Consider the following 27,835-nt stretch of genomic DNA (forward strand, 5'->3'; position numbering starts at 1 on the left):
TGACGTTGATTTGACGTATCGAACGCACCGAAAGTAACCACACAGGAGCCATATTCATTAATGCTTTAGCAGCCAAACACATTTTAATAGACTTTGTATTCCGAGAAACCCCTCCAAAAAATATTTTATCGTAGTAATAATGTAAGCAACAGAGCTGCTCATAATACAATCAAATGTTTTCTAAAACAAGAAAAAAAAAATATATATATATATACGCTTGTTAAAAGCTCCCCCTCCCCCCAACAAAATCAGCTTCTGAAGACTTTACATTTAAATCTTTTTGCTGCCGGAGGACAGAAAAGGGGATTAATAAAACATCTAGACAGATATTTTTGAGAAATTACAGCGACTTTGCAAACCTGCGTGGGCCAGGAAGTTACCCAGACATTTTTCCGCTCCCCAATAAACTGGGCATTTCGTTTCGGAGTCGTAAGTAAAAATACAGTACCAGCTGTGGCCAAAAAAACAAAACACAAAAAAAGTCATTGTCAAACATAGAAGGAATACGGTCTCAGCTTATACGGAACTTAGTAGAGTTTAAACATTTTAGTTTCGCGTGAATCAGTGAAATAGGTTTTTCTTCTTATACGTACCACAAGAACATTTATATATTAAACACATGGTGAAGACATTTAAAAAGGAAAATGTAAAAAAATAAAAATAAAGGGGGTGGGGAAGCATTGTGGTGTATGGAGGTGTTGAAATGTGCTTTTTGTTTTGGATAAAGTAGACCAAAAGGACAGTTGAACGTGTTAGAGATATCCGGTTTTCTCGGGAGTGCTGAAGCGTTTTAGGAGCTCTCTTACTGGATATATCCAAAATAAACCCACATTTAAGCCGAAAAGGAAGAGGGGTGTTTGTAAAACCTGACTTGAGTGTTCGTCTGGCTAAAGTTTGCCGGGGCAATAAGGCACTGAGGAATATAAACTGCGTTTGTAATAAATCACGGTTTATGGCAATGTACCTGGGTGGTAACCCAACTCCTGAGTGCCTTAGTGCACGGCCAAATAGGGCTTAGCAGCTCGACGTACAGGTTGGCAGTTAAGCAGACCGATCAGTTCAGCGGCTCTGGCTACATCAGACTTTGGGACACCTTGCAGGTCATTCATTATATGTACGGTCACTACGTCAGTTTCAGCGCTACCCTAAACCGGAGGAGTCTGGGTTGTCCAATCAGAGACAGCTAAATGACAAGAACACCACTGCACATTTGGGGTGTTGTTTGGGACAGCTTCTCACAGGGTAGCAGAGTTCCCCAGTAGGGTCTCGCTGATTTACTCTCACTGCTTCAGACTCCCACGTTTCCATTTTGGAAGCAAAATATACAAAAAGGGCCCCATTCACCAAGCAGTGCTAAGTCCCTGTAAAGGGTCAGAATGAGTCTTCTGCGTAAGGGCCACTTCATAAATATGGCCCACAGTGCTTTGCAAAACAGAAACAGAACAAATTCAAGTATAGCTTAGAATGGAACACTGAATTCAGAGGACCACTTGGAGAGAGCATTGACACATGGTCAGCACAGCACTGGCGCCTCTGGCAGTGAGGCAGGTACGGAAAACGCCATGTTGGCGAAAGGACTCGGCCAACGTCCTTCCTTTGTTCTGTAGGTGGACTATTACTGTTCCTAGTCGGACTACTGCCCCATCAACCCCCTGCAGTGCTGAAGGCGGCTCATCCTGAATGTGCCTAAAATACAGCATGGGTCTGGCACTGCATTAAACCAAATCTGAAGTCTTCTCCTTCAGTTACCGGGCAGAACCGGGCAACCTCAAACGTGAAGCCAATCCTGGAAAAGGTATAGAAATGACTGCAACACTGACTGATTCATAGAAACTGCAAAAGTATTCTATGTTCAATTAATGCAACACTCAGATGAATCTACATTTTACTTCCAGATATAGTAAGTATCTCTTCTGCTGAAAACATTCAATGTTGCCCGCGAGATCCCTTATACGAGTCAGGTAATCCTGGCTCAATCTAAATGGGAAATTGACAAAAAAAAAAAAAAAAAACTCACACTGAAGGTTTTGCCTTCCTGGCTCCAGTTTCAGAGCATCTTAAAACCATATTTTTCTTTGTAGATACACATCTGAATTTTAAGAGAAATTTGGGACCATCAACAACGCAAGACTCCATGGAATACGGGTTCTCTTTTTGTATACAGTAAAAGATGTGATAACTTTGGCAGTGATGCAGGGAAGGGGTGGAACGCAGACACACATTATACCATAAACTCTCCCCTTCAGGAAGATGGTAGGGTTTGGGTTAAGTGCTCTGACCTGTTGTGCATGCGTGCACTGTAAACAATGGTCGACCACACTCAAAACTTGCCCCCATTTTCCCATGGCTTCCAGTTTCCCTTTCAAGGGCGTATACTTAACCCCTTTGCTGGAATGGACCATGTTCCAAATGCACTGGGGTACAAAAAAGGAGACAAATGTAAAATTAACCTAGGCAGCCGATTTCAGAAAACCCTTTCAGTGCTGGAGTAGGGTGCTGTACCCCATGTTTTTTTTTTTTTTTTTAAAGTTGTTAAAATATCAATAACAAGAAACAGGCGTCAAATCTGAAACGGGTGCATTACACCATAGACTATTAATGCACAAACATTGGATGTTGGAAGAGAAGACAGCCTGAAAAACAACATTCAAATTAAGAGGCATATGGTAACAATATATATATATATATATATATATATATATATATATATAGTTTTTTGCTCGTTTTGGTTAGTTGAGAAGAAAAAAAAAAAAAACACAAGCACACAATTTAAGACGTAACTTTATGAATGCGGAGGGACCGGAAACATTTCCCTTCCTTGTCGACCTGAAATGAAGCCCCCCACCCCGGTGCAGTCTTATAAAAATATTACATAGTGCATTTGTAGAAGCCATTTCGTTGACCAAGTCCGGGTGGTGGTTTCTCCCCTTGGCTACTGGACGGGTCGAGTCTCACAGATTGCATGGAATCGGTCTACTCTTACGGCAGGGCGGGCAAAAATGCACATGGGCGATGCAGCGGAAAACCGCTTGTGTACTTAGAGAGACACCGCAGTCAACAAAGGCAGAGAGCGCGGGTGCTGCGTCTCAAGTCGGGTTCTCATTAAGGGGTGATGGAAGTTTTGCATCATCCGTTATTCACATTAGAGTGACAAAGTACCACTACTTTTCTTTTTAATTACAGTTCCACTGTAGATTTTTTTCATTTATTTTTGTTATTTACAAAAAGCTTCTCACCCTCTCCTGGTTTTTAAATTAGGAATATTGTATACATATTTCTCAAGGAACATTTCCCCCAAAGGTTTAGAATGTGTAAAAATCTGGCACCGAACCACTGATTTTATTTAGGGGGGTGGTGGGGGGTTTAAGACACTGGCCACTAAAAGATATCTTCATTTTGTGGTTGTTGCCGAGACAGGACACCTTCCTCAGTTTGCCTGCGACTTATGTTGTGAGCGGGTTTGGGGCCCGTGTCTGCTTTTTGGTTTCCTGATACAAGACAGGCTCATTGCGTTAACATCAAGGTAACAACAAGGAAGTTATTTAGCTAAAGGATTTGAGATCAAATCATGATCGTCTGAGATTAATACAGAACCCTGCACTTTTCTCACATTCCCATGGAGGAAAACAATGGCTATATTACAAAAATGGATTTGAATTAGGATTTCAACGCATTACACGGCCATGGAAGTTTCACCTAACAGAAGGTGGGGGGTGTTACAAAATGGTGCCAGAGAAGATTAAGCCCCCTATTAAATATTCTCTGAAGCCATCTCGCTCCTTACCGAGTAGAGATTTAAACTCCATTGAAATGCATTAAGCTTAAGACACAAAACCCCAGATTGCCCAACAAACCTTCCAGACAAGTAATAAAATGTTAGAGGTCATGTGTGGATCAGGGAGATGACCCCCAGGAGCTACTTACAGGTTAGTAATGACATAACCCAAAATAAACACGACTCACCAAGCACCATGATATTCTCTGAGCACGCCGTAACCAATGTGGACTTGAAACGGAAAATGCCACAACATGGAGTGTCTCTCCCCCCCCCCCCCAATGTTCAACAGGGGGGTTTTAAATTTCATAAGTCTCTCAGTAAAAGGGTACTACTGGACCCAATCATTTTACATGAGCAAAAACCACGTTAGATGCCATTTTCCGATACTGATGTTTACCGACACATTTATGCTACAAGATCAGAAGCAGAAACGTTCCTTTTTGGAAAAGCACAGAGGTGGAAGTTTTGTAGGTTAACTACGCACTGCTGGTTAAAATTGGGTGGTTTATAAAGGATAGGAACTCCGCTGTTACGAAGTCAGACAGAAACAGCTCAAGATGAAAATACCCCAAATCTAAAAGTTGAGCTTTTAGAATTTCCAATTACTAATCCTCTCCGCAGTTATCCTTCCTATGAAAACAGTTAAACGCGGGACGGCGGCTACGTCAGCCTGTGAGTCAATCATGCTAGAGACTTAAAAAAATTGCCGTCAACAAGGAAAACCAAGTTATAGGTCACAGTAAGCAAGGTCATCAACCACAAAAACACAGCTACGAAAGATCGAGGCGAGAAGGTGCAAAATACTGGCGTTGAATGGAGAGGAGGTATTCTCCCAACGTGTGTGTTTGAGGAAGCAAAACCAAAAAGCAAAAAAGGAGGACACCACAGACTATATGGGCATAGGTTTTCCCATACAACCTATTTGCCTTTTTTCCCCAAATCATACAATTCAGTGTTTTAAATGGACAACAGGACTTCCATAATCTCAGGGCAGATCTTCATTGTAAACCAACAGGGTGCTGCTATTTTCATTATCTAGAAGCGTAGGTTGTGCATGGACTTCTAACAGTGCCAACATGCTGCTCTATAACCACAATTATCTAGGTTTTTCAAAATAATTCACGGTGGACCGATATATTTTTATTTATTCATAAGGAGACAAATGTCAGTAAACATGTTACTTCACCTCTGATCAATCAGCAATCCAGTTCTTCGTTGACATGTTACATTATAACCAGTCACAAATATGTCTAGATCCCCACTGATGATCAGAGAATGGTTTCTGAGAGGTCCGGAGCCGAGAAGCGGCCTTCAGTATGCATAGTTAATTTCCAGTCCAAAGAACAGTAGGCAACAAGAGTCTGAATGAAAGTGCTACACATTAACAAACAAGCACAGTGGTGACGTCAGAAGAATCCACCCATCGGCGTCTGTGTCCAGTCAGAAACGTGTATGAACTTTCATGTGTTTGACGCGCAGAGCTGGCTTCTTTGTTGACGCATATATGTGCAAAATTTACACGAGTAGAAAAACTTCAGCGAGAGCTGCCGAAAACTGGTACTGAATGTTGTGGCAGCAGCCGAAAATTCTCCATATTCAATTTTGTGCGCCAGTGTGGAAAATGCGGAGAGTAGCTAGACACATACCTCAAGACTGTTTGGGATGGATTTAACTGGGAGCTTGATGGCCACATCAAGCGTATTCCTGCCTGGATCCATAGAACTGCTGAATATAACCCCTTTGGTGAAAAACGGGCCCGCCATGCCATGTATAGCTGGCCCCCTCTGGCAACGAAGACGTTAAGAGGATATATCAAAAGTGGAGACACGTCATAAGCTTTTCACTACTGCCCTTGCCACAATGAGTCTGTCCATTCCATAGGCCAAAGATTGACAACTCTATAACCCAAGCCATTGGCCTCATTATTTCACATCATCCCTGAACACAAATCACAGCATAGTTAGTAGAAAGTATGAGATATGTATATGCTCTAGCTAGGACAATTTCATGCATGCACATAAATGAAATGACCAGCCTCTGATGTTCTAGATCAGGCGATTACATCCCTCTCCTCGGGGAACTCAAGCCATGCCGGGTTTAAGAAATGACCAAGGAATTGGCAAAATAGGAGAATAAATGTATATTGCGTTACAGAAAGTATTACTTGGCAATTTCTAAAAACATGGCATGGCTCGGTTTTCCGCAGAGTATTTGAAAACCATGATTCCTGACCACGTACAATACATCACATATGGTGGAAAATTTACTTTACAACACAGCTGGGACCCTTCAATAAAAGGCCTCTTTTGGTTCAATGACAACTTATTTGCCAACAGGAGACTAGAAAGAGGGCTATGATGTTTTCAGTGCCTTAGAAACCTACTTTTCACACTGGTTGTGTTTATCCATCTGGTTTACAGAGCATTACACTTACAGTAGGCAGTTATAACACTATAGGAGGTGCTGAACTTTAGTTTAGACACCAATCAGCTTTTAAGGTCATCCAAAACATATTTTTGCAAGGGGTACTATTGGGGTGGGGGACGAGGTGGGGGACGAGGTGGATGGAATTCCCATATTACACCCGAATGTCAGTTTGGCAATGCACAGAATACCAGTGTAAGAGAATATTTCTGCGCCTTGCATATCGGCGTGAGGGCAAGTGATGCTGTAATCCCGTCAGTGCCAAAGCGTCTGGCAAACCTTCTGGCACCCTAGGAGTTAAAAGGTGGGAGGGCCTTTAGACATGATCCCTTTGCTGTCAGAGAGGAGGGCTAGCTGAGGAGCAACACCGGAAGTGAGTAGAAGGAGCAGCACGAGGGCATTTGAGTGAAATCAAAAAAATAAATGGTAAAATGTAAACAGTGACTTTTTAAGGTTATAATTATGGCTCTTATGAATCCCTTCAGAAAAGCAAAATGCGTTGCCAGCCTCCCTGGCAGCGAAGGGGGGTTAAGGATCATTAGGACAAGCACCATAGACTGGAACTAGACCAGTATGAAATGTATAATAGCACTGGGAACTGTAAACTACTACTCCGGTCATACAGCAATGATTAAACACACCGACGTGTCTGAGACAGGTCCCCCCCCCGTGTTTTGTGGATGCAAGTAACAGGACGTATAAGATTGAAGCTATTGTTTAAGAGCAGGGGTGGCCAACGCCAGTCCTGAAGGGCCATCAACAGGTAAGGTTTAGGATATCTCTGCTTTAGCATAGGTGGTGCAGTCAACAACTGAGCCACCTGTGCTGAAGCAGGGATATCTTGAGGACAGGCCTAAGAGTTTAGGGTTTAGAGGGAGTAAAAAATGTAAAGGAAAAATAAAATAGCACTCAAAAAAAATCAAACGCCCCAATGGAAAACCAAAGATCAAGGAGAGAGCATGCAGCGGAAACCGCCATTTTTACGAACCAAGGCCACAGGAACACGCCGCAGAACATTCTGCGCAAACAGCGCCGGTCCAAAACCTTTGCCAGCGCCCATTTGATAAACCCTCCGGCAGGCCGGTCCCACAGGATCCCCCCCTCCCAAGTGAAATGACCTGGCGGGACAATAGTAAAAGTAATGGTTTTTGCGAGGCAGACTGCAATACGCAGGACTAAAGGCAGCGTAAATACAGGTCGTAAACCCACCAGAGGCGGCGTTTCAATTCAACGCTCGTGGTTAACTAGTGAACAGCACAGAAATACCAAGACGGTCATCAATACAAGCTGCGGACGCCCAGAAAAACCACCGTGGAGTGAAAGTACTCGGCCCACGCGACGCCTTTTTAAAGAAGCCGTTTCTCCGACCTACAGGGTGGAAGCTGGAGAGCCCCTCCCCCCTAGCTTACCAGTGAAGTTACTGGGTTTAAATCTTGTTCAGGGGAAAAGCTAAATGGCTGCCAATTCTCTGGCCAATAGGAATCATCGGTGGTAGCTTCCTATTGGACAGCAATTTAAATCCCCTGTAAAAACCAGGAAGTAATGCCGGTAAGTTCACCAGGAAGTATCTAGGGAAGCGGGAGGTCCTCAGAGCTGAAAATAGTATGGTTCTGTTGGAAACCCAGGGCCCAATTCTGTAATAATAAAAAAAAAATCAATGGAGGTTTCGGGAGGGTGGATTGCCCCTTTAAAGTTAGCCGTCATGTGCAGATGGTTTTATAGCTTATCAAAATGTAACACCAAAAAGCAAACACTAACACTGGGATTTGTTACAGTACATAATGTGGGTCGTAGCGGTAAGTGCTCAATTTAAAAAGGATATATAGACATGCAACAGCAACTGATAGGCTGCAGCAATCACCAACGCCCCGGCTGTCAGCAGACTCTGCAACGCTCTGAAGCGTTCACATCACAAATAAAACTGTATGGTTGCACAACCAACTGCAACCAATCCCAAAAAGTATAATAAAAACAGGCAGCTTGCAAGAGATACTTTGTCTTTTGATTTTTTGTTTTGCAACAAGTGGCACCGCAGCTTTAAGCTTATAAAAGGTCACTGGTTATTTAACTGTATCGTACGTAGCCCTGCAAATTCTTTACAACAAACGCTTGGTTCAACCTGATCCACTCACACCATCCAAAAAAATAAACGGTTTAATTAAATTTTCCACTATAATGCCGTGTGTGTGTGTGTGTGTGTGTGTGTGTACCCTCTTTATTCATGAATGGGTCAATGCATTGTAGGTCCTTCCAGCAGTGAAAGGGTGTCCGATTGCAAAGGAAAACTGGCCCAGGGAATAGCCGACCACTGTCCATGTTGCGTTACTGGATAGCTTTAACCTTCACAGCTCTCCAATAACCTTCACAGGCCGTCGCTAGCACTGGCACGCAGGAGACACCTCCCCTGTTCATCGTATGTCACCGTATTTGTATCTAGGGGAGATCACGTCCGTTAGGGAACAAAAAGTAAGGCCACGAATGTCCAACACAAACACACGTCTGTATGACCGAGATAACTCCAGATGGTTAAAAATTAGGAACATTAGCAGCAGTTTTTATGTAGATCTTTACATTTATGTAGTTCTGTTATCCCTGCATGTCGTATAGTAAAACGAGGGCCACAGTGATCAAATGGCAAAAAAATGCTTCAAAGGGTTCAATATTGGGAGTAAAAAAAACAAAACAAAAACCTGGTAATTTTTGTTTAATTCTGATGTTATATTTATGAAGGGGGCGCTCTGGAAGGGGCCTGTTTTACGGGTGCTATCTCCACGGAAGATTAACTAGGAAAGGGTCAGGGGGAACAGTAAGACCCTTTTACATCGACAGACTTAAAATATACTGATCCGATATTTTTTTTCTAAAAAAGGAATGAACCCCCTTTTCCCCCCCGACGTCAGATGCTGGAATAGTGGGGTGCTCATCTCCAGTCCTCAAGATCCCACCCCCCAAACAGGTCAGGTTAAGGCTATCCCGGCTTCAGCACAAGTGGCTCAATCAGTGGCTCAGTCAAAGACTGAGGCACCTGTGCTGAAACAGGAACATTCTTAAAACATGACCTCTTGGGGGTCTTGAGGACTAGAGTCGAGGACACCTGCTGTAATACAGTCCAAAACAAGGATGAGGTGGAACATATCCCTGTCGTTCCGGAATCTTCCAATGGACGTCTACAAGTCATTTCCTGATAAATCAGACTGAAGTCCAGTTAAAAGTGTTCTGTATAATTGGAAGTGCTGCATTTCAGGTTCCCCACCTCCCTTTGTAAACCCATTTTCTTCATGAAGTGGCTGTGCTCCCCCTAAAAAAGGAGGGTTAAGACAGACTGGCCAGCGCTAGTGATGAAAACGGTGTGCAAATTGCAAATATTTAAGGAGGGTAAATAAAACAACCAAACCCAAAACTTCAGTGCTACACATTGTAGTTACAGGCACTCTGCTTCGGGAACGGATATCCGCAAACACCCGCACAAAAAAAGCCAATGCTTTGGATGCAGGTTGTTAAATGATTGAGAGCCACCCTATAAAACTAAAATACAGTTGCTCCACCATAAATGCCTAATGTTACACACACAAGTCATGTCAGTATCCAAAACTGGATGCTTTACCTCCTTGAGAGCATTCAGCATTGGCTGAAATGTTGTGGATTTATGTACGAATTGACCTTCATTTTAAAGCTATTACTACTCAAAAGGGGCACCATGTGTATAAGAGAAACCATGTGACTGCTGTTACCACTCCCCAAATCCCATTTGTTGCATCCGGTTCATTGGCTGCCCCTCCCAAGTGAGGGCAGTGACAGACTGGAACTGAAGCGTCAGCTGATTCTGCCATGTTCTTTTTTAGACTGAAAATCCCCGCTGAGGGACTTTCCCCCACTTAATAATACGGAGGGATGTCCTTTCAAAAACGATTTAAAAGAATAAATGTAAGCGTTAAGGAGGATTGCACATTTAATATGCAGGTTATTCATTTCAGCTGGACCTAGATGTCACCAAAACACTGAACACCAGTGTTTCCCTGTATTATGAAGCAAAATATTCCAGTGAAAAAAGTAAATGAACAGCAAGGAGTGTTCTGATCACTTCACAGCTAGGTAAAAGTTTCTCGTCTGCGACAGACCAGGACAAGCTAGTTTTCAAAGGCAATTACATTTAAAGCGAAAGCAGCAATACCTGAAACAAAGGGAATTTAATGCAAACATTTACTCTTACTGCGAGAAGTCTACACATTGTAAGCTGCGGTCGAGCAGAAATGTTTTCATGTCACAGTACTCTGTTCTAGGGTTGTGTTTCTACTTCAAGTGCCCCTCTTCTTTTGCAATTCCACTTCTACACATGGTGACATCTTCAAAAAGGAGACTCTCCACCCCTCCCCCGTTGTCCTTCCCGACCCACCACCAACCTTCATTTTATTTCACGTTTCTAGCCATTTTAAGGTTTTTATATAAAAAGGCCAAAAGCCTTCACATGGCAACATCTGGTATGTATTCTCATACACTGCAGCGAGCCACATGGAGTGGGTTTCCATGCAGACTTCAAAGAGACCTATCAGAGAAGCTGTCTTACCCCGAGCTCCTCCGGAAAGGCGCTTCAAAGAGACCTATCAGAGAAGCTGTCTTACCCCGAGCTCCTCCGGAAAGGCTCAAGTGATAAAGTCACAAAGTCACCTGTTTGGGGCCAATTTTTTGTAAGAAAAATACAGTTACATAATTTGTGAGCAGGGAAGGAGGGCTGGAAACAAACACCCTGCTGTACTGTGACAAGATCGTTAATAAACTGATCACGCAGGGGGAAACGGCACCTTTAATTTGGAAAAGGTTATAAACACCTTGCATGTGAACAACCAATGTGGCTTTCAGAGACAATGCATGAGGCCGTGCTAAATTCACCCATAATAATAGAGCATTTAATAAAAACATAAACGCGGGTATTAAGATACAGCAAAAATAAACAAATCTGAAACATGGATGACCAGCACTACACAACTTTAAGACAACATTAGGACACACACACACACACACAGCCTCACAGTATAGTTTAAAACAACCAATGAAAAGTCAAGGAGCATTAACCACTCCCATTAGTAATGCAAAGCCATTTTCTGACTTGTAAGCAGCCCACGATAATGCATAGATAAAGAGCCATATTTACCGAGCCGTCTTTTGCCATAAAAAAGACGCCTTCCAGCCCATTGAAGTGAATGGGTTGAGTCATCTAGCGCTGGAAGGCGGCTTTGGTATATGTTGAAGGAGTGAGTTTCACGGTTTAGGTTCAAGAAGTCCGACCAGGAGAAAGTTTATTCCCATAAAACGGATTCTCTGCCACCCAACAGCGGCAAAGCTGAAGCCACCGGGTGTAACGCCACAAGATGAATTACTCTGGAGTGACGAAAAACTGGTTTAAAAATCATTGGCTTCAGGGAAACGGACCGTGGAAAAAGGACTTCATCTGCCAGACTGGACCTCAATGTGCAGTTCTAATACACACCGCGTGACCCGGTCTGTGGTTTCATAATTTCACTATTTTTTTTTAATGGTCTCTGGAGTTAAACGCACGATTTTAGCTCTGCGGACACACCAGGTTCCTGAAAGCCTTTTGGGTCTAGTAACCCACTCCCTCGTGGACATCTAAATGGCTGTTCCAATAGGAAGCTGCCATGTCATCCCCAGATGACGTTGCGACTTCCTCCTGGCAAAGAATTGTGGCGGCCATTTTTATTTCCCTACAGGGGAAACACGGCAAATAACGCGATTTGGTGGTTTTCCCAAGCCGCAAATCGTTGCAGCTCAAAACTAAAACGTGTCCAAAGAGCGCAGCCAAACTTCCAACATCGCAGCGATCGGGCGGGTGTAAGAGGTTTGAAGAAAATAACAGGCTGCCATCTTTAATAGCCCACTTACAAATTAAAAAAAAAAAAAGTTTGCCATCAATACGGTTCAGGAAAATAAAAAAGAAACCGATTAAAAGGATTTCACAGCAAGGTGAGGAGGAGGAATAACAATGGGGAACATAGCTGGCATCTATGTGGGATTTGACTCTTAAACCTCCCCACCCTACCTGCCAAAGCACGGTAACACAAACACAGACCTAACTCCGTGCAGAAATTGACAAAAAGGAACATGAAGGATTCGTTGAAGACGTTGGATTCTCAAACCTATTAACCCAGGGGGGAAGCTCTGGTCCCCAAGGGCCATCAATAGGCAAGGTATTGGGGATATCCCTGCTTCAGCACATGGGGTGCAGTCTTCGACTGAGCCACTGATTTAGCCACCTGTACTGAAGCAGGGATATCCCCAAAACCTGGCCTGTTGGTGGCCATTGAGGACTGGAGTTGCCCACCCCTGCATTACCCCTACAGTCCAACAACACAACACATTTGCCCTCTGGCAGCGTAAGTGTTAAAGCAGCAGACACAAAACCAAACACGCATACCTTTTTATTATTATAATTCACTTTTAGGGCTGACGGACAAACACAGGATGTGACGTGACCTGAATGGAATGAAGCAGCCAGACGATTCTGGATTTGCCCATGTTCATTAATGCACCAAGAAAACAGGGCAAAGCCACCCGGGTCTGTCATGTAAACGTGCATTGGCTGCAGTACAAATCGGAGGGCGTACACGGCAAATCGCGGTTATTTCGAAAAACGTCTGTAAAACCTGCAAATCCGACGCACATAGCTAAGGAGTCACGACAAAATGGCGGGTAAACAGGCCGCACAACACAAATAACACTAACCCTGTCGCTGCCAGAATAAAAACGCAACAAAAATTGTTTCCATGTTTTACTTTGCGGACACACGTTTGTGTGTTTTTACACATTTGTGTGCGTATGTGCACGTGCGTACACACGTGTGTGTATGTGTATATACATGCACATTTGTGTCTCCTCTAGGCACACGTGTGTGTATATATATATGCGCATATGTGTATGTATATACACACACACACACACACACACACGTGTGTGTGTGTATATATACACACACGTATGTATATTTACACATACATACATAAATATATATATAATATATACAAACACACACACACGTATGCATCTATGTCGCAAAATTTTCAGTGGCTCGCTCCCATCATGCACACTCCCTCAAACACTTCTAGCGAAAGTTCTGCATTAAAATGGACCAGCGCCACACCCTGCTGCACAGCACCAATGTCAACACCAGATCACCAGTGCGTGGGGAGGACGTTATTTTTGCGTGAACGGCGGCAGAAGCAACGGGCATTAACCCTATCGCTGCCGGGGGTCCAGTGACATCGCTCCTGCTAATAAGTTTGGTTTTGTACAGCGCGTATGATCCAGACTAGAAGCCGCATAGGTCTAAAGTGCTACAGATGCAGCCAACTCAGGGGTTTGGGGGGGTGGGGGGGGGCAATTTGCCCATGGCCATATATCAAAGGGGATCTTCTATACCAGCGATTCTCAACCAGGAAGCCATTTTACCCAGTGCCGCCTTAGCCTCGCCCAGCATGGGATAACAGATTGCGATACGGTTTAAGTGTCCGGCTGCTGAAAGTTATCGCACTCAAGCTTTTGATTTAAAAAAAACAAAAAAATAAACACTTTGCATTTGCTTTATACATTTAAACTAGAAGCGGGGGGAAACAAACCGGCATTTACAGCGGCGTTTAGGATGACGCCGCCCTTGTGATCTCAACAATTGCAAATGCAAAGTTTTGTAGTAATAAGGTGTTTAATTTCAGTTATTAAACAATAAAACTGAACTGTTGCGTAGCTTAGAAGCAATCAGATCATATGAAACCAGCAAATACCCCACTAGTTTTTTTACAGGGTGGAAAGTGGGGGTTCCCTGGGGTTGGGGGGCCCCACTGGGCCAAGAAGTCGCCACATCACCGGTTGTGGCACCTTATTGGATGACCATTTACACCCCCCTCCCCCGTCTAAAACTAGTATTTCGGGAACCGGGCGAGCCCTGGAGCTGGAAATAGCACGGGTCAGCTCTGGTGGCATCACCGCGGTGCCAATCCTGTACAAAAGGGGCATTTGTTAAGAGGGGATACGCCGTTTCATTGGGGTTTCTTGTGGAAAGGCTACACTGCTGAAACCCTTTCAGTGCGGAGAAGGGTTTGCGGTGCGACATCCTCACGGCTCATGGGACAGAGACACAAAGCCCTAACTTGCTTATCGTACGCTCGTCACACGCGCTCACAGCTCTGGAAAACTTTCCAACGCCAACATTCAAAAACCAACCTAAAAATGGGACGAACTGCTTTACAACAGCTACATCTTGAAGCTCAACTGCCCTCCCAGAAAGTCCGTGCAGCTAAAAGGACGTTAGCACTCTAATACCTCCAAGAGAGCGACCCGTGGAGCCCAGAATATTAGACGGGAGCGAGAAGGGCATATTGGAGAACCTGTGTGTTATACTCGTTTAGTGCACTGATCAACTGCATTGGATTTGAGGTGCCAGCGTAAGGGTAATAAGTGCCATACGCCACACCGCTATTGCAACAAAAAGGGATAAAAAATATAAAACAAACTGGGGAGTAGGGGAAGCAGACCCTGCTTTTGGAAACTGACCCTCCGCCGCACCCCCCTCACCGCGGCCGATGGGTCTCTGCAAGGTGCTGCAGTTGGCCAAAGATGCGCTCAACACACACGCCTCACATCAAACCAAACACAAGTGGGGGCACCAAGCAAAACACCCCCCCCCCCCCACCAAAAAAAAACAAAAAAAACTTTGTAGCGGACGAGCCCTAGAGGCAGATACTGGGTGTTTGTTGGGTTACCATGTGCCAGCCCACCCCCCAGTTTTGTAAAAGAGGTGGTCGCCGTGTTGATAACCCCCCAACCTCCCCCCTCCCCCCCTGACCCATTTGCAGCACAAGCCATGAAATGTCTACAAGACTCCGCTACGTTTCCATCCATTGACTCCGAATGCGAAACTTAGTATGATCTGAATGGGGGGCCCTTGGGGGGGACCCCCGCTGCCGGACACCTGAATTCTTTGTAAAATGTCTCTTTGCACCCAACATCTGGAAATAGCAACGTAAAAGGGTTTTCTTCATTTCTTCCCCCCCCCCCCCATATTTTCTGAGCCGATCCTTATTTTTTTTTGTCCACCTCCCACCACAAAATAAAATAAAACTGCCCAGATCCTGCCCCAGCACAAAATGACTTTTACATGGTAATGTTTTCTGAATTCACATTGTCTAACATTGGCTTTCTTAATTCAAGTATTCCAAGACTGATATGTTTTTTTTTGTTTTTTGTTTTTTTTCTTCTTTTTTTTTTTGTTTTTTTCTCGTTCTATTTTTTCTCCCCTCACTTTTTTTTGGGTGGTTTTCATTTCCTCGTCTCTGCCTCACGTAACCAGCACAAAAAGTGAAACCAAACCACTTTTAAAAAGCGACCGCGGGTTTGTAACGTTGGCGGTCGGCAGTCTCACTACGCACCCACCTGATTTTAAATCTTTTTCCGTTTTCTTTTTTTTTTGTTTTGTTTTTCCTCTTTTTTTTTTTGTAAAAAAAAAAAAAAAAAAAAAGTATTTATTGCAAGTTTGAAAAAAAAAAAAAAAAAGAAAAAAAAAGGGTCAAGTTAGTGCTGCTGCTCTGAAAGGTCACGAGGTCAGAGTTGAAAGTTCAAAGTTCATATCGAGTCCGTCCCTCCTCCCAGAAGGTCGCCAGGTAGCAACGGGGCAGGGCTGCCCATCCTGTGAGCGTCTTCCGTGTTGGGCACCCCCCACAAGCTGGACGTGTAGCTGGGAGTACCCCACAAGGACACCCCCGAGAGGTCGCTACCGCCGCCGCCACTGCTCCACTGCCCGAGCCCAGTGGTCCCTCCGAAAAGGTTCAGGGCCGGCCCTACCGGTTCGGCTTGGTGGTTCTGACCCACCTCCAAGGGCTGCCAGCCCGCGCCAGGAGCTGAGGGGGCCGGGGGCTGAGCTTGTGCAAGGTATCGGCTCACCTCCTCGTCCGTCGCAAACTCCGCCAGGATGGTCGTGTTACCCAGAACGCACCTTGGTGGGGGGAGAGAGAAGCCAGAGACAATGGAATGAGGAGGGGGGCAGCGGTGACATTTAGAGGGGCGGGAAATATAAACATAGAAATACTTTACTCCATCACAGCTGTATCCATACACACAGGGATTTTTTGTGGGGAAACAAAAGCCCATTTTAAATCAGAGGCCAACTCCAGTCCTCAAGGGTCACCAACAGGTCAGGTTTTCAGGATATCCCTGCTTCAGCACTGGTGGCTCAAATGGCGCAGAAAGACTGCACCGCTTGTGCTGAAGCAGGGGTATCCAGAAAGCCTGACATGGTGGCCCTTGAGGACTGGAGTTGATACCCTGCTTTTAAAAAAATAAAAAAAATAAAAAAACAACAAAAATCAACAAAAATATTCTCTATAGCAATTAGGAAATTATTACGAATGAGATGAGAGTGTGAACTGGGGGATACATGTTTTAACATAATTTCTATATTTAAAGAGAAATTACAGATTGTGTGTATGAAAAGTGCATATTTGCTATGAAAATAAGGATTCACATCAGAACTGACAGGCAGAAGCTTATAGGGATCCATGTTAAAATGGATTACAAGCAAAATGTGACATTGTGCTCTTTGGCATGTCTTTACCCAGAATCCCTGGCTGCAGTGAAAGCAGTGTGTGCTAAGAGATAACGGGGATGGCAGGATTGTAGACCTGTGAAACCTAAGCATCACCTTTTTGGGTCCTTTGTGCTTCTTTTTGGTATACACATTGTGTAGCTCCTCGTGTGGTTCCATACATTTCCCCTTTATCCCCCCTCCCCCCGAGAGACTCACATGTGCAGGGCGCTCTGGGCCTTGGCTGCCTCCTGTTTGGTGCTGTATCGGATCAGAGCCGTGCCCTGGGTGAGGTTGAGGTGGAATGTCAGCAGGGGGCCGTGCTGCATGCAGATCGTCCGCAGGGTGGAGCCGTCGATCTAGAGAGAGAGCAGAGGGGGGGAGCGCACAGCTTCAGCCTGCTCACAAGTGAAGAGGATCCCAACCCATCCTACGGGATATAGCTAGTTTAACTGCAACCCCTTCAGCACCGACCCGTAGTATGGGAACCCACTGCCATGCTGGCTGCCCAACAAACTAAACTCGGACAAGGAGAGAGGTTAATATTAAATGCTCAACGCAGAGCTCCTTCCAGCTCACACGTCTACAATGTAAGCGATGCCAGCTCTAAATAGCCGAATATTATCCACCTGCCTACGAAGAGTTAAACTGGAGAACTATTACTAATCATGTCACCATATCATGAAGGAAACGTCACTTCAAAACAAAAGGCAAGGAAGGGTGGGGGGCCGTGCTGGTCCTTCCTTCCATGTAGTAACACAGGGTGGGGGGCCGTGCTGGTCCTTCCTTCCATGTAGTAACACAGGGTGGGGGGCCGTGCTGGTCCTTCCTTCCATGTAGTAACACAGGGTGGGGGCCGTGCTGGTCCTTCCTTCCATGTAGTAACACAGGGTGGGGGGCCGTGCTGGTCCTTCCATATAGTAACACAGGGTGGGGGGCCGTGCTGGTCCTCCCTTCCATGTAGTAACACAGGGTGGGGGGCCGTGCTGGTCCTTCCTTCCATGTAGTAACACAGGGTGGGGGGCCGTGCTGGTCCTTCCTTCCATGTAGTAACACAGGGTGGGGGGCCGTGCTGGTCCTTCCTTCCATGTAGTAACACAGGGTGGGGGGCCGTGCTGGTCCTTCCATATAGTAACACAGGGTGGGGGGCCGTGCTGGTCCTCCCTTCCATGTAGTAACACAGGGTGGGGGGCCGTGTTGGTCCTTCCATGTAGTAACACAGGGTGGGGGGCCGTGCTAGTCCTTCCTTCCATGTAGTAACACAGGGTGGGGGGCCGTGCTGGTCCTCCCTTCCATGTAGTAACACAGGGGGGGGGGGGGCGTGCTGGTCTTTCCTTCCATGTAGTAACACAGGGTGGGGGGGGGGGGGGCGTGCTGTTCCTTCCTTCCATGTAGTAACACAGGGTGGGGGGGCCGTGCTGGTCCTTCCTTCCATGTAGTAACACAGGGTGGGGGGCCGTGCGGGTCCTTCCTTCCATGTAGTAACACAGGGGGGGGGGGGGGCGTGCTGGTCTTTCCTTCCATGTAGTAACACAGGGTGGGGGGGGGGGGCGTGCTGTTCCTTCCTTCCATGTAGTAACACAGGGTGGGGGGGCCGTGCTGGTCCTTCCTTCCATGTAGTAACACAGGGTGGGGGGCCGTGCTGGTCCTTCCTTCCATGTAGTAACACAGGGTGGGGGGCCGTGCTGGTCCTTCCATATAGTAACACAGGGTGGGGGGCCGTGCTGGTCCTCCCTTCCATGTAGTAACACAGGGTGGGGGGCCGTGTTGGTCCTTCCATGTAGTAACACAGGGTGGGGGGCCGTGCTAGTCCTTCCTTCCATGTAGTAACACAGGGTGGGGGGCCGTGCTGGTCCTCCCTTCCATGTAGTAACACAGGGTGGGGGGCCGTGCTGGTCCTTCCTTCCATGTAGTAACACAGGGTGGGGGGCCATGCTGATCCTTCCTTCCATGTAGTAACACAGGGTGGGGGACCGTGCTGGTCCTTCCTTCCATGTAGTAACACAGGGGGGGGGCCATGCTGATCCTTCCTTCCATGTAGTAACACGGTGGGGGGGGGGGGCCGTGCTGGTCCTCCCTTCCATGTAGTAACACAGGGTGGGGGGCCGTGCTGGTCCTTCCTTCCATGTAGTAACACAGGGTGGGGGGGCCATGCTGATCCTTCCTTCCATGTAGTAACACAGGGTGGGGGGCCATGCTGGTCCTTCCTTCCATGTAGTAACACAGGGTGGGGGGGCCGTGCTGGTCCTTCCTTCCATGTAGTAACACAAAGTGGGGGGCCGTGCTGGTCCTTCCTTCCATGTAGTAACACAAAGTGGGGGGCCGTGCTGGTCCTTCCTTCCATGTAGTAACACAGGGTGGGGGGGCCGTGCTGGTCCTTCCTTCCATGTAGTAACACAGGGTGGGGGCCGTGCTGGTCCTTCCTTCCATGTAGTAACACAGGGTGGGGGGCCGTGCTGGTCCTTCCATGTAGTAACACAGGGTGGGGGGGCCGTGCTGGTCCTTCCTTCCATGTAGTAACACAGGGTGGGGGGCCGTGCTGATCCTTCCTTCCATGTAGTAACACAGGGTGGGGGGCCGTGCTGGTCCTTCCTTCCATGTAGTAACACAGGGTGGGGGGCCGTGCTGGTCCTTCCTTCCATGTAGTAACACAGGGTGGGGGGCCGTGCTGGTCCTTCCATGTAGTAACACAGGGTGGGGGGCCGTGCTGGTCCTTCCTTCCATGTAGTAACACAGGGTGGGGGGCCGTGCTGGTCCTTCCATGTAGTAACACAGGGTGGGGGGCCGTGCTGGTCCTTCCTTCCATGTAGTAACACAGGGTGGGGGGCCGTGCTGGTCCTTCCTTCCATGTAGTAACACAGGGTGGGGGGCCATGCTGATCCTTCCTTCCATGTAGTAACACAGGGTGGGGGGGCCGTGCTGGTCCTTCCTTCCATGTAGTAACACAGGGTGTGGGGCCGTGCTGGTCCTCCCTTCCATGTAGTAACACAGGGTGGGGGGGCCGTGCTGGTCCTTCCTTCCATGTAGTAACACAGGGTGGGGGGGCCGTGCTGGTCCTTCCTTCCATGTAGTAACACAGGGTGGGGGGCCGTGCTGGTCCTTCCTTCCATGTAGTAACACAGGGTGGGGGGCCGTGCTGGTCCTTCCTTCCATGTAGTAACACAGGGTGGGGGGCCGTGCTGGTCCTTCCTTCCATGTAGTAACACAGGGTGGGGGGCCGTGCTGGTCCTTCCTTCTATGTAGTAACACAGGGTGGGGGCCGTGCTGGTCCTTCCTTCCATGTAGTAACACAGGGTGGGGGGCCGTGCTGGTCCTTCCTTCTATGTAGTAACACAGGGTGGGGGCCGTGCTGGTCCTTCCTTCCATGTAGTAACACAGGGTGGGGGGGGGCCGTGCTGGTCCTTCCATGTAGTAACACAGGGTGGGGGGCCCTGCTGGTCCTTCCTTCCATGTAGTAACACAGGGTGGGGGGCCATGCTGATCCTTCCTTCCATGTAGTAACACAGGGTGGGGGGGGGGGGCGTGCTGGTCCTTCCTTCCATGTAGTAACACAGGGTGGGGGGCCGTGCTGATCCTTCCTTCCATGTAGTAACACAGGGTGGGGGGGCCGTGCTGGTCCTTCCTTCCATGTAGTAACACAGGGTGGGGGGCCGTGCTGGTCCTCCCTTCCATGTAGTAACACAGGGTGGGGGGCCGTGCTGGTCCTTCCTTCCATGTAGTAACACAGGGTGGGGGCCGTGCTGATCCTTCCTTCCATGTAGTAACACAGGGTGGGGGCCGTGCTGATCCTTCCTTCCATGTAGTAACACAGGGTGGGGGGGCCGTGCTGGTCCTTCCTTCCATGTAGTAACACAGGGTGGGGGTCCGTGCTGGTCCTACCTTCCATGTACTAACACAGGGTGGGGGGCCGTGCTGGTCCTCCCTTCTATGTAGTAACACAGGGTGGGGGGCCGTGCTGGTCCTCCCTTCCATGTAGTAACACAGGGTGGGGGGCCGTGCTGGTCCTTCCTTCCATGTAGTAACACAGGGTGGGGGGCCGTGCTGGTCCTTCCTTCCATGTAGTAACACAGGGTGGGGGGCCATGCTGATCCTTCCTTCCATGTAGTAACACAGGGTGGGGGGGCCGTGCTGGTCCTTCCTTCCATGTAGTAACACAGGGTGTGGGGCCGTGCTGGTCCTCCCTTCCATGTAGTAACACAGGGTGGGGGGGCCGTGCTGGTCCTTCCTTCCATGTAGTAACACAGGGTGGGGGGGCCGTGCTGGTCCTTCCTTCCATGTAGTAACACAGGGTGGGGGGCCGTGCTGGTCCTTCCTTCCATGTAGTAACACAGGGTGGGGGGCCGTGCTGGTCCTTCCTTCCATGTAGTAACACAGGGTGGGGGGCCGTGCTGGTCCTTCCTTCCATGTAGTAACACAGGGTGGGGGGCCGTGCTGGTCCTTCCTTCTATGTAGTAACACAGGGTGGGGGCCGTGCTGGTCCTTCCTTCCATGTAGTAACACAGGGTGGGGGGCCGTGCTGGTCCTTCCTTCTATGTAGTAACACAGGGTGGGGGCCGTGCTGGTCCTTCCTTCCATGTAGTAACACAGGGTGGGGGGGGGCCGTGCTGGTCCTTCCATGTAGTAACACAGGGTGGGGGGCCCTGCTGGTCCTTCCTTCCATGTAGTAACACAGGGTGGGGGGCCATGCTGATCCTTCCTTCCATGTAGTAACACAGGGTGGGGGGGGGGGGCGTGCTGGTCCTTCCTTCCATGTAGTAACACAGGGTGGGGGGCCGTGCTGATCCTTCCTTCCATGTAGTAACACAGGGTGGGGGGGCCGTGCTGGTCCTTCCTTCCATGTAGTAACACAGGGTGGGGGGCCGTGCTGGTCCTCCCTTCCATGTAGTAACACAGGGTGGGGGGCCGTGCTGGTCCTTCCTTCCATGTAGTAACACAGGGTGGGGGGGCCGTGCTGGTCCTTCCTTCCATGTAGTAACACAGGGTGGGGGGCCGTGCTGGTCCTTCCTTCCATGTAGTAACACAGGGTGGGGGGGCCGTGCGGGTCCTTCCTTCCATGTAGTAACACAGGGTGGGGGGGCCGTGCTGATCCTTCCTTCCATGTAGTAACACAGGGTGGGGGCCGTGCTGATCCTTCCTTCCATGTAGTAACACAGGGTGGGGGCCGTGCTGATCCTTCCTTCCATGTAGTAACACAGGGTGGGGGGGCCGTGCTGGTCCTTCCTTCCATGTAGTAACACAGGGTGGGGGTCCGTGCTGGTCCTACCTTCCATGTACTAACACAGGGTGGGGGGCCGTGCTGGTCCTCCCTTCTATGTAGTAACACAGGGTGGGGGGCCGTGCTGGTCCTCCCTTCCATGTAGTAACACAGGGTGGGGGCCGTGCTGATCCCTCCTTCTATGTAGTAACACAGGGTGGGGGGCCGTGCTGGTCCTTCCTTCCATGTAGTAACACAGGGTGGGGGGCCGTGCTGATCCTTCCTTCCATGTAGTAACACAGGGTGGGGGCCGTGCTGATCCCTCCTTCCATGTAGTAACACAGGGTGGGGGGGCCGTGCTGGTCCTTCCTTCCATGTAGTAACACAGGGTGGGGGGCCGTGCTGGTCCTTCCTTCCATGTAGTAACACAGGGTGGGGGGCCGTGCTGATCCCTCCTTCCATGTAGTAACACAGGGTGGGGGGGCCGTGCTGGTCCTTCCTTCCATGTAGTAACACAGGGTGGGGGGCCGTGCTGGTCCTTCCTTCCATGTAGTAACAGGGTGGGGGGGGGGCCGTGCTGGTCCTTCCTTCCATGTAGTAACACAGGGTGGGGGGCCGTGCTGGTCCTTCCTTCCATGTAGTAACACAGGGTGGGGGCCGTGCTGATCCTTCCTTCCATGTAGTAACACAGGGTGGGGGGCCGTGCTGGTCCTTCCTTCCATGTAGTAACACAGGGTGGGGGGGCCGTGCTGGTCCTTCCTTCCATGTAGTAACACAGGGTGGGGGCCGTGCTGGTCCTTCCTTCCATGTAGTAACACAGGGTGGGGGGGGGGGGCGTGCTGGTCCTTCCTTCCATGTAGTAACACAGGGTGGGGGGCCGTGCTGGTCCTTCCTTCCATGTAGTAACACAGGGTGGGGGGGGCGTGCTGGTCCTTCCTTCCATGTAGTAACACAGGGTGGGGGGGCCGTGGTGGTCTTTCCTTCCATGTAGTAACACAGGGTGGGGGGGGGGCGTGCTAGTCCTTCCTTCCATGTAGTAACACAGGGTGGGGGCCGTGCTGGTCCTCCCTTCCATGTAGTAACACAGGGTGGGGGGCCGTGCTGATCCCTCCTTCCATGTAGTAACACAGGGTGGGGGGGCCGTGCTGGTCCTTCCTTCCATGTAGTAACACAGGGTGGGGGGCCGTGCTGGTCCTTCCTTCCATGTAGTAACACAGGGTGGGGGGCCGTGCTGGTCCTTCCTTCCATGTAGTAACACAGGGTGGTGGGGGGGGCGTGCTGGTCCTTCCTTCCATGTAGTAACACAGGGTGGGGGGCCGTGCTGGTCCTTCCTTCCATGTAGTAACACAGGGTGGGGGCCGTGCTGATCCTTCCTTCCATGTAGTAACACAGGGTGGGGGGCCGTGCTGGTCCTTCCTTCCATGTAGTAACACAGGGTGGGGGGGCCGTGCTGGTCCTTCCTTCCATGTAGTAACACAGGGTGGGGGCCGTGCTGGTCCTTCCTTCCATGTAGTAACACAGGGTGGGGGGGGGGGGGGCGTGCTGGTCCTTCCTTCCATGTAGTAACACAGGGTGGGGGGCCGTGCTGGTCCTTCCTTCCATGTAGTAACACAGGGTGGGGGGGGCGTGCTGGTCCTTCCTTCCATGTAGTAACACAGGGTGGGGGGGCCGTGGTGGTCTTTCCTTCCATGTAGTAACACAGGGTGGGGGGGGGGGCGTGCTGGTCCTTCCTTCCATGTAGTAACACAGGGTGGGGGGGCCGTGCTGGTCCTTCCTTCCATGTAGTAACACAGGGTGGGGGGCCGTGCTGGTCCTCCCTTCCATGTAGTAACACAGGGTGGGGGGCCGTGCTGGTCCTCCCTTCCATGTAGTAACACAGGGTGGGGGGCCGTGCTGGTCCTTCCTTCCATGTAGTAACACAGGGTGGGGGCCATGCTGGTCCTTCCTTCCATGTAGTAACACAGGGTGGGGGGGGCCGTGCTGGTCCTTCCTTCCATGTAGTAACACAGGGTGGGGGGCCGTGCGGGTCCTTCCTTCCATGTAGTAACACAGGGGGGGGGGGGGGGCGTGCTGGTCTTTCCTTCCATGTAGTAACACAGGGTGGGGGGGGGGGGCGTGCTGTTCCTTCCTTCCATGTAGTAACACAGGGTGGGGGGGCCGTGCTGGTCCTTCCTTCCATGTAGTAACACAGGGTGGGGGGCCGTGCTGGTCCTTCCTTCCATGTAGTAACACAGGGTGGGGGGCCGTGCTGGTCCTGCCATGTAGTAACACAGGGTGGGGGGCCGTGCTGGTCCTTCCTTCCATGTAGTAACATAGGGTGGGGGGCCGTGCTGGTCCTCCCTTCCATGTAGTAACACAGGGTGGGGGGCCGTGCTGGTCCTGCCATGTAGTAACACAGGGTGGGGGGCCGTGCTGGTCCTTCCTTCCATGTAGTAACATAGGGTGGGGGGCCGTGCTGGTCCTTCCTTCCATGTAGTAACACAGGGTGGGGGGCTGTGCTGGTCCTTCCTTCCATGTAGTAACACCGGGTGGGGGGCCGTGCTGGTCCTTCCTTCCATGTAGTAACACAGGGTGGGGGGGCCGTGCTGGTCCTTCCTTCCATGTAGTAACACAGGGTGGGGGGCTGTGCTGGTCCTTCCTTCCATGTAGTAACACAGGGTGGGGGGTGGTGCTGGTCCTTCCTTCCATGTAGTAACACAGGGTGGGGGGCGGTGCTGGTCCTTCCTTCCATGTAGTAACACCGGGTGGGGGGCCGTGCTGGTCCTTCCTTCCATGTAGTAACACAGGGTGGGGGGCCCTGCTGGTCCTTCCTTCCATGTAGTAACACAGGGTGGGGGGCCGTGCTGGTCCTTCCTTCCATGTAGTAACACAGGGTGGGGGGGGCCGTGCTGGTCCTTCCTTCCATGTAGTAACACAGGGTGGGGGGGCCGTGCTGGTCCTTCCTTCCATGTAGTAACACAGGGTGGGGGGCCGTGCTGGTCCTTCCTTCCATGTAGTAACACAGGGTGGGGGCCGTGCTGGTCCTTCCTTCCATGTAGTAACACAGGGTGGGGGGCCGTGCTGGTCCTCCCTTCCATGTAGTAACACAGGGTGGGGGGCCGTGCTGGTCCTCCCTTCCATGTAGTAACACAGGGTGGGGGGCCGTGCTGGTCCTTCCTTCTATGTAGTAACACAGGGTGGGGGGGCCGTGCTGGTCCTTCCTTCCCTGTAGTAACACAGGGTGGGGGCCGTGCTGATCCTTCCTTCCATGTAGTAACACGGAGGGGGGGGGGGGGGGGGCGGGAGTATGGGGGGTACGATACCTTTTATTGGACCAACAAGTAGTTGATGTTACACGCTTTCCAACCTCTCAGTATCGGGGAGACCCGATGAAGGACCCGAGAGGTTCGAACGCCTGTAACATATCAACGGCTTGTTGGTCCAATAAGAGGTACCGTGCCCCCTGCTCCCGCTCCCGCTCCCCCATGTGTTACTTCAATACAAAAAAGGATAAAACTGAAGTCACAGTATTAAATGTATATGTGTGAGTAGATCAGCTCCTTGTGACCTTGGGCAGGGGTTGTATTCTCTCCCTGTGCCACTGAACCTCAAAATGACATTGTAAGCTCTGCAGGGGCTCATTGTGCAGATTCTATGTACAGCACTGTGCACACAGCGCAATAGAAGACAAAAAAATGATAGTATAAATACTGAAAAACAAAATACACACACAGCGAGCGAGCGACACACACACACAGCGAGCGAGAGAGAGAGACACACAGCGAGAGAGAGAGACACACAGCGTGAGAGAGAGAGAGACACACAGCGAGAGAGAGAGACACACACAGCGAGAGAGAGAGACACACACAGCGTGAGAGAGAGAGAGACACACAGCGAGAGAGAGAGACACACACAGCGTGAGAGAGAGAGAGAGACACACAGCGAGAGAGAGAGAGAGAGACACACACAGCGAGAGAGAGACACACACAGCGAGAGAGAGAGAGAGAGACACACACACACACAGCGAGAGAGAGAGCGAGAGAGACACACAGCGAGAGAGAGAGAGAGAGAGAGAGAGAGAGAGAGAGACACACACAGCGAGAGAGAGAGCGAGAGAGACACACAGCGAGAGAGAGAGAGCGAGAGAGACACACAGCGAGAGCCACACACAGCGAGAGAGAGAGAGCGAGAGAGACACACAGCAAGAGAGAGCCACACACAGCGAGAGAGAGAGAGCCACACACAGCGAGAGAGAGACACACACAGCGAGAGAGAGAGAGACACACACAGCGAGAGAGAGAGAGAGGGACACACACAGCGAGAGAGAGAGACACAGCGAGAGAGAGAGACACACACACACAGCGTCACACACACACACACACACACACACACACACACAGCGTCACACACACACAGCGTCACACACACACAGCGTCACACACACACACACACAGCGTCACACACACACACAGCGTCACACACACACACACAGCGTCACACACACACACACAGCGTCACACACACACACAGCGTCACACACACACACACAGCATCACACACACACACACAGCGTCACACACACACACACACACACACACACACACACACACACACAGCGTCACACACACACACAGCGTCTCACACACACACAGCGTCTCACACACACACACAGCGTCACACACACACACACACACACACACACAGCGTCACACACACACACAGCGTCACACACACACAGCGTCTCACACACACACACACACAGCGTCACACACACACACACAGCATCACACACACACACACAGCGTCACACACACACACAGTACCTGTGGCGTGAGATTGAGCAGGATCAGCCAGTAGCTGGGACGCACAGAACTCCCGTCACTCCAGGCAGAAGCTGCAAACAGAAATCACAGTTAGAGGTCACCCTGAACAGGACACTTAAGAGTGTAAGCTCTTCGGGGCAGGACCTCACTGTCCCGCTAATCCCAAACGGTTTGTACTTTATTTACGATGTGTTGTAAAGTGTCGCATACACGGTAGCGTTACACAAATACAATTATACATACTTTAAACTTGGCCTCTGAGGTGAACCGAAGCCTCAGTACCCGTTACATTTACGCAGAACAAGCGTTCCGGTTTGTATGGGAATCATGAAACCGCCATTAATCAAAACAGATAAACAGAGAGTGCAGATCCGTTTGAATTAAAAAGGACCCGGAGAAAAGGGTCTCTCTGTTACATTATGTAAAAAACGATTGAGACGACATTTTGATAAGACCCTTTGTAGCCTGCTTGGAAAACTGCGCCGGGCAGCAAGAATACATCTTTACACTAGCGACTTCTCTCCTACACGGCCCCGCGACCCAAGGTTTACCAGATGAGAGCCTGGAGTCCTGCCCTCCCCAGCCCCTGACGGAGCGGGGGCCTGTGCTGTTCCAGGGGGAGTTGTTGGGCTTTGGGTTGTTGGTGAGCCCGGGCGGGGGGCGAGGCAGCCCGGGGCTGTTCCTGGACATCTGGCTTTTCCACATCTTGTTCGAGTGATGAGACGGGTTGTGTCCGATGGGGTCCGGCGACCACGCGGATTTGTAATCGCCGAACTTTGCTGAGAGTGCTGGGGAGAGGGAGGAAAGTGAGGGGTAATGGGGTAGCAGCTAAATACCCCCACCCCCTCAAGCCTCCGAGTAACTCTGAATGTAAGTATCTCGCCCTCATCTTTAGCGCCTCGATAAGGTAACATTTACACTGCACTGGGCTCCAGTGAGAGCCCCATTTTAACTTCCCAGGCACTTAATATTTCAAAACATTTTTCTCCTGAATAGAGCGTCCAATTTGATTAATAATAATAAAAAAAAAAGGTGAGAAGAGATCTATTCAA

At 49.6% G+C, this 27,835-nt stretch overlaps 1 protein-coding gene across 1 annotated transcript in view; it reads right to left on the minus strand.

Annotated features, from left to right (window-relative positions):
- Positions 1-53: 53 nt before the first annotated feature.
- The window catches only part of TNRC6B (trinucleotide repeat containing adaptor 6B), a 111,078-nt gene continuing 83,296 nt past the window's right edge, over positions 54-27,835 (minus strand). Inside the window, 4 exon segments of the mRNA XM_075575048.1 lie at positions 54-16,199; positions 17,007-17,146; positions 26,784-26,854; positions 27,335-27,571. Of these exon segments, the coding sequence (XP_075431163.1) occupies positions 15,830-16,199; positions 17,007-17,146; positions 26,784-26,854; positions 27,335-27,571 (818 nt within the window). The 3' untranslated portion in view covers positions 54-15,829.

The sequence above is a fragment of the Ascaphus truei genome, chromosome 17, assembly GCF_040206685.1.
Source record: "Ascaphus truei isolate aAscTru1 chromosome 17, aAscTru1.hap1, whole genome shotgun sequence".
Classification (NCBI taxonomy): Eukaryota; Metazoa; Chordata; class Amphibia; order Anura; family Ascaphidae; genus Ascaphus; species Ascaphus truei.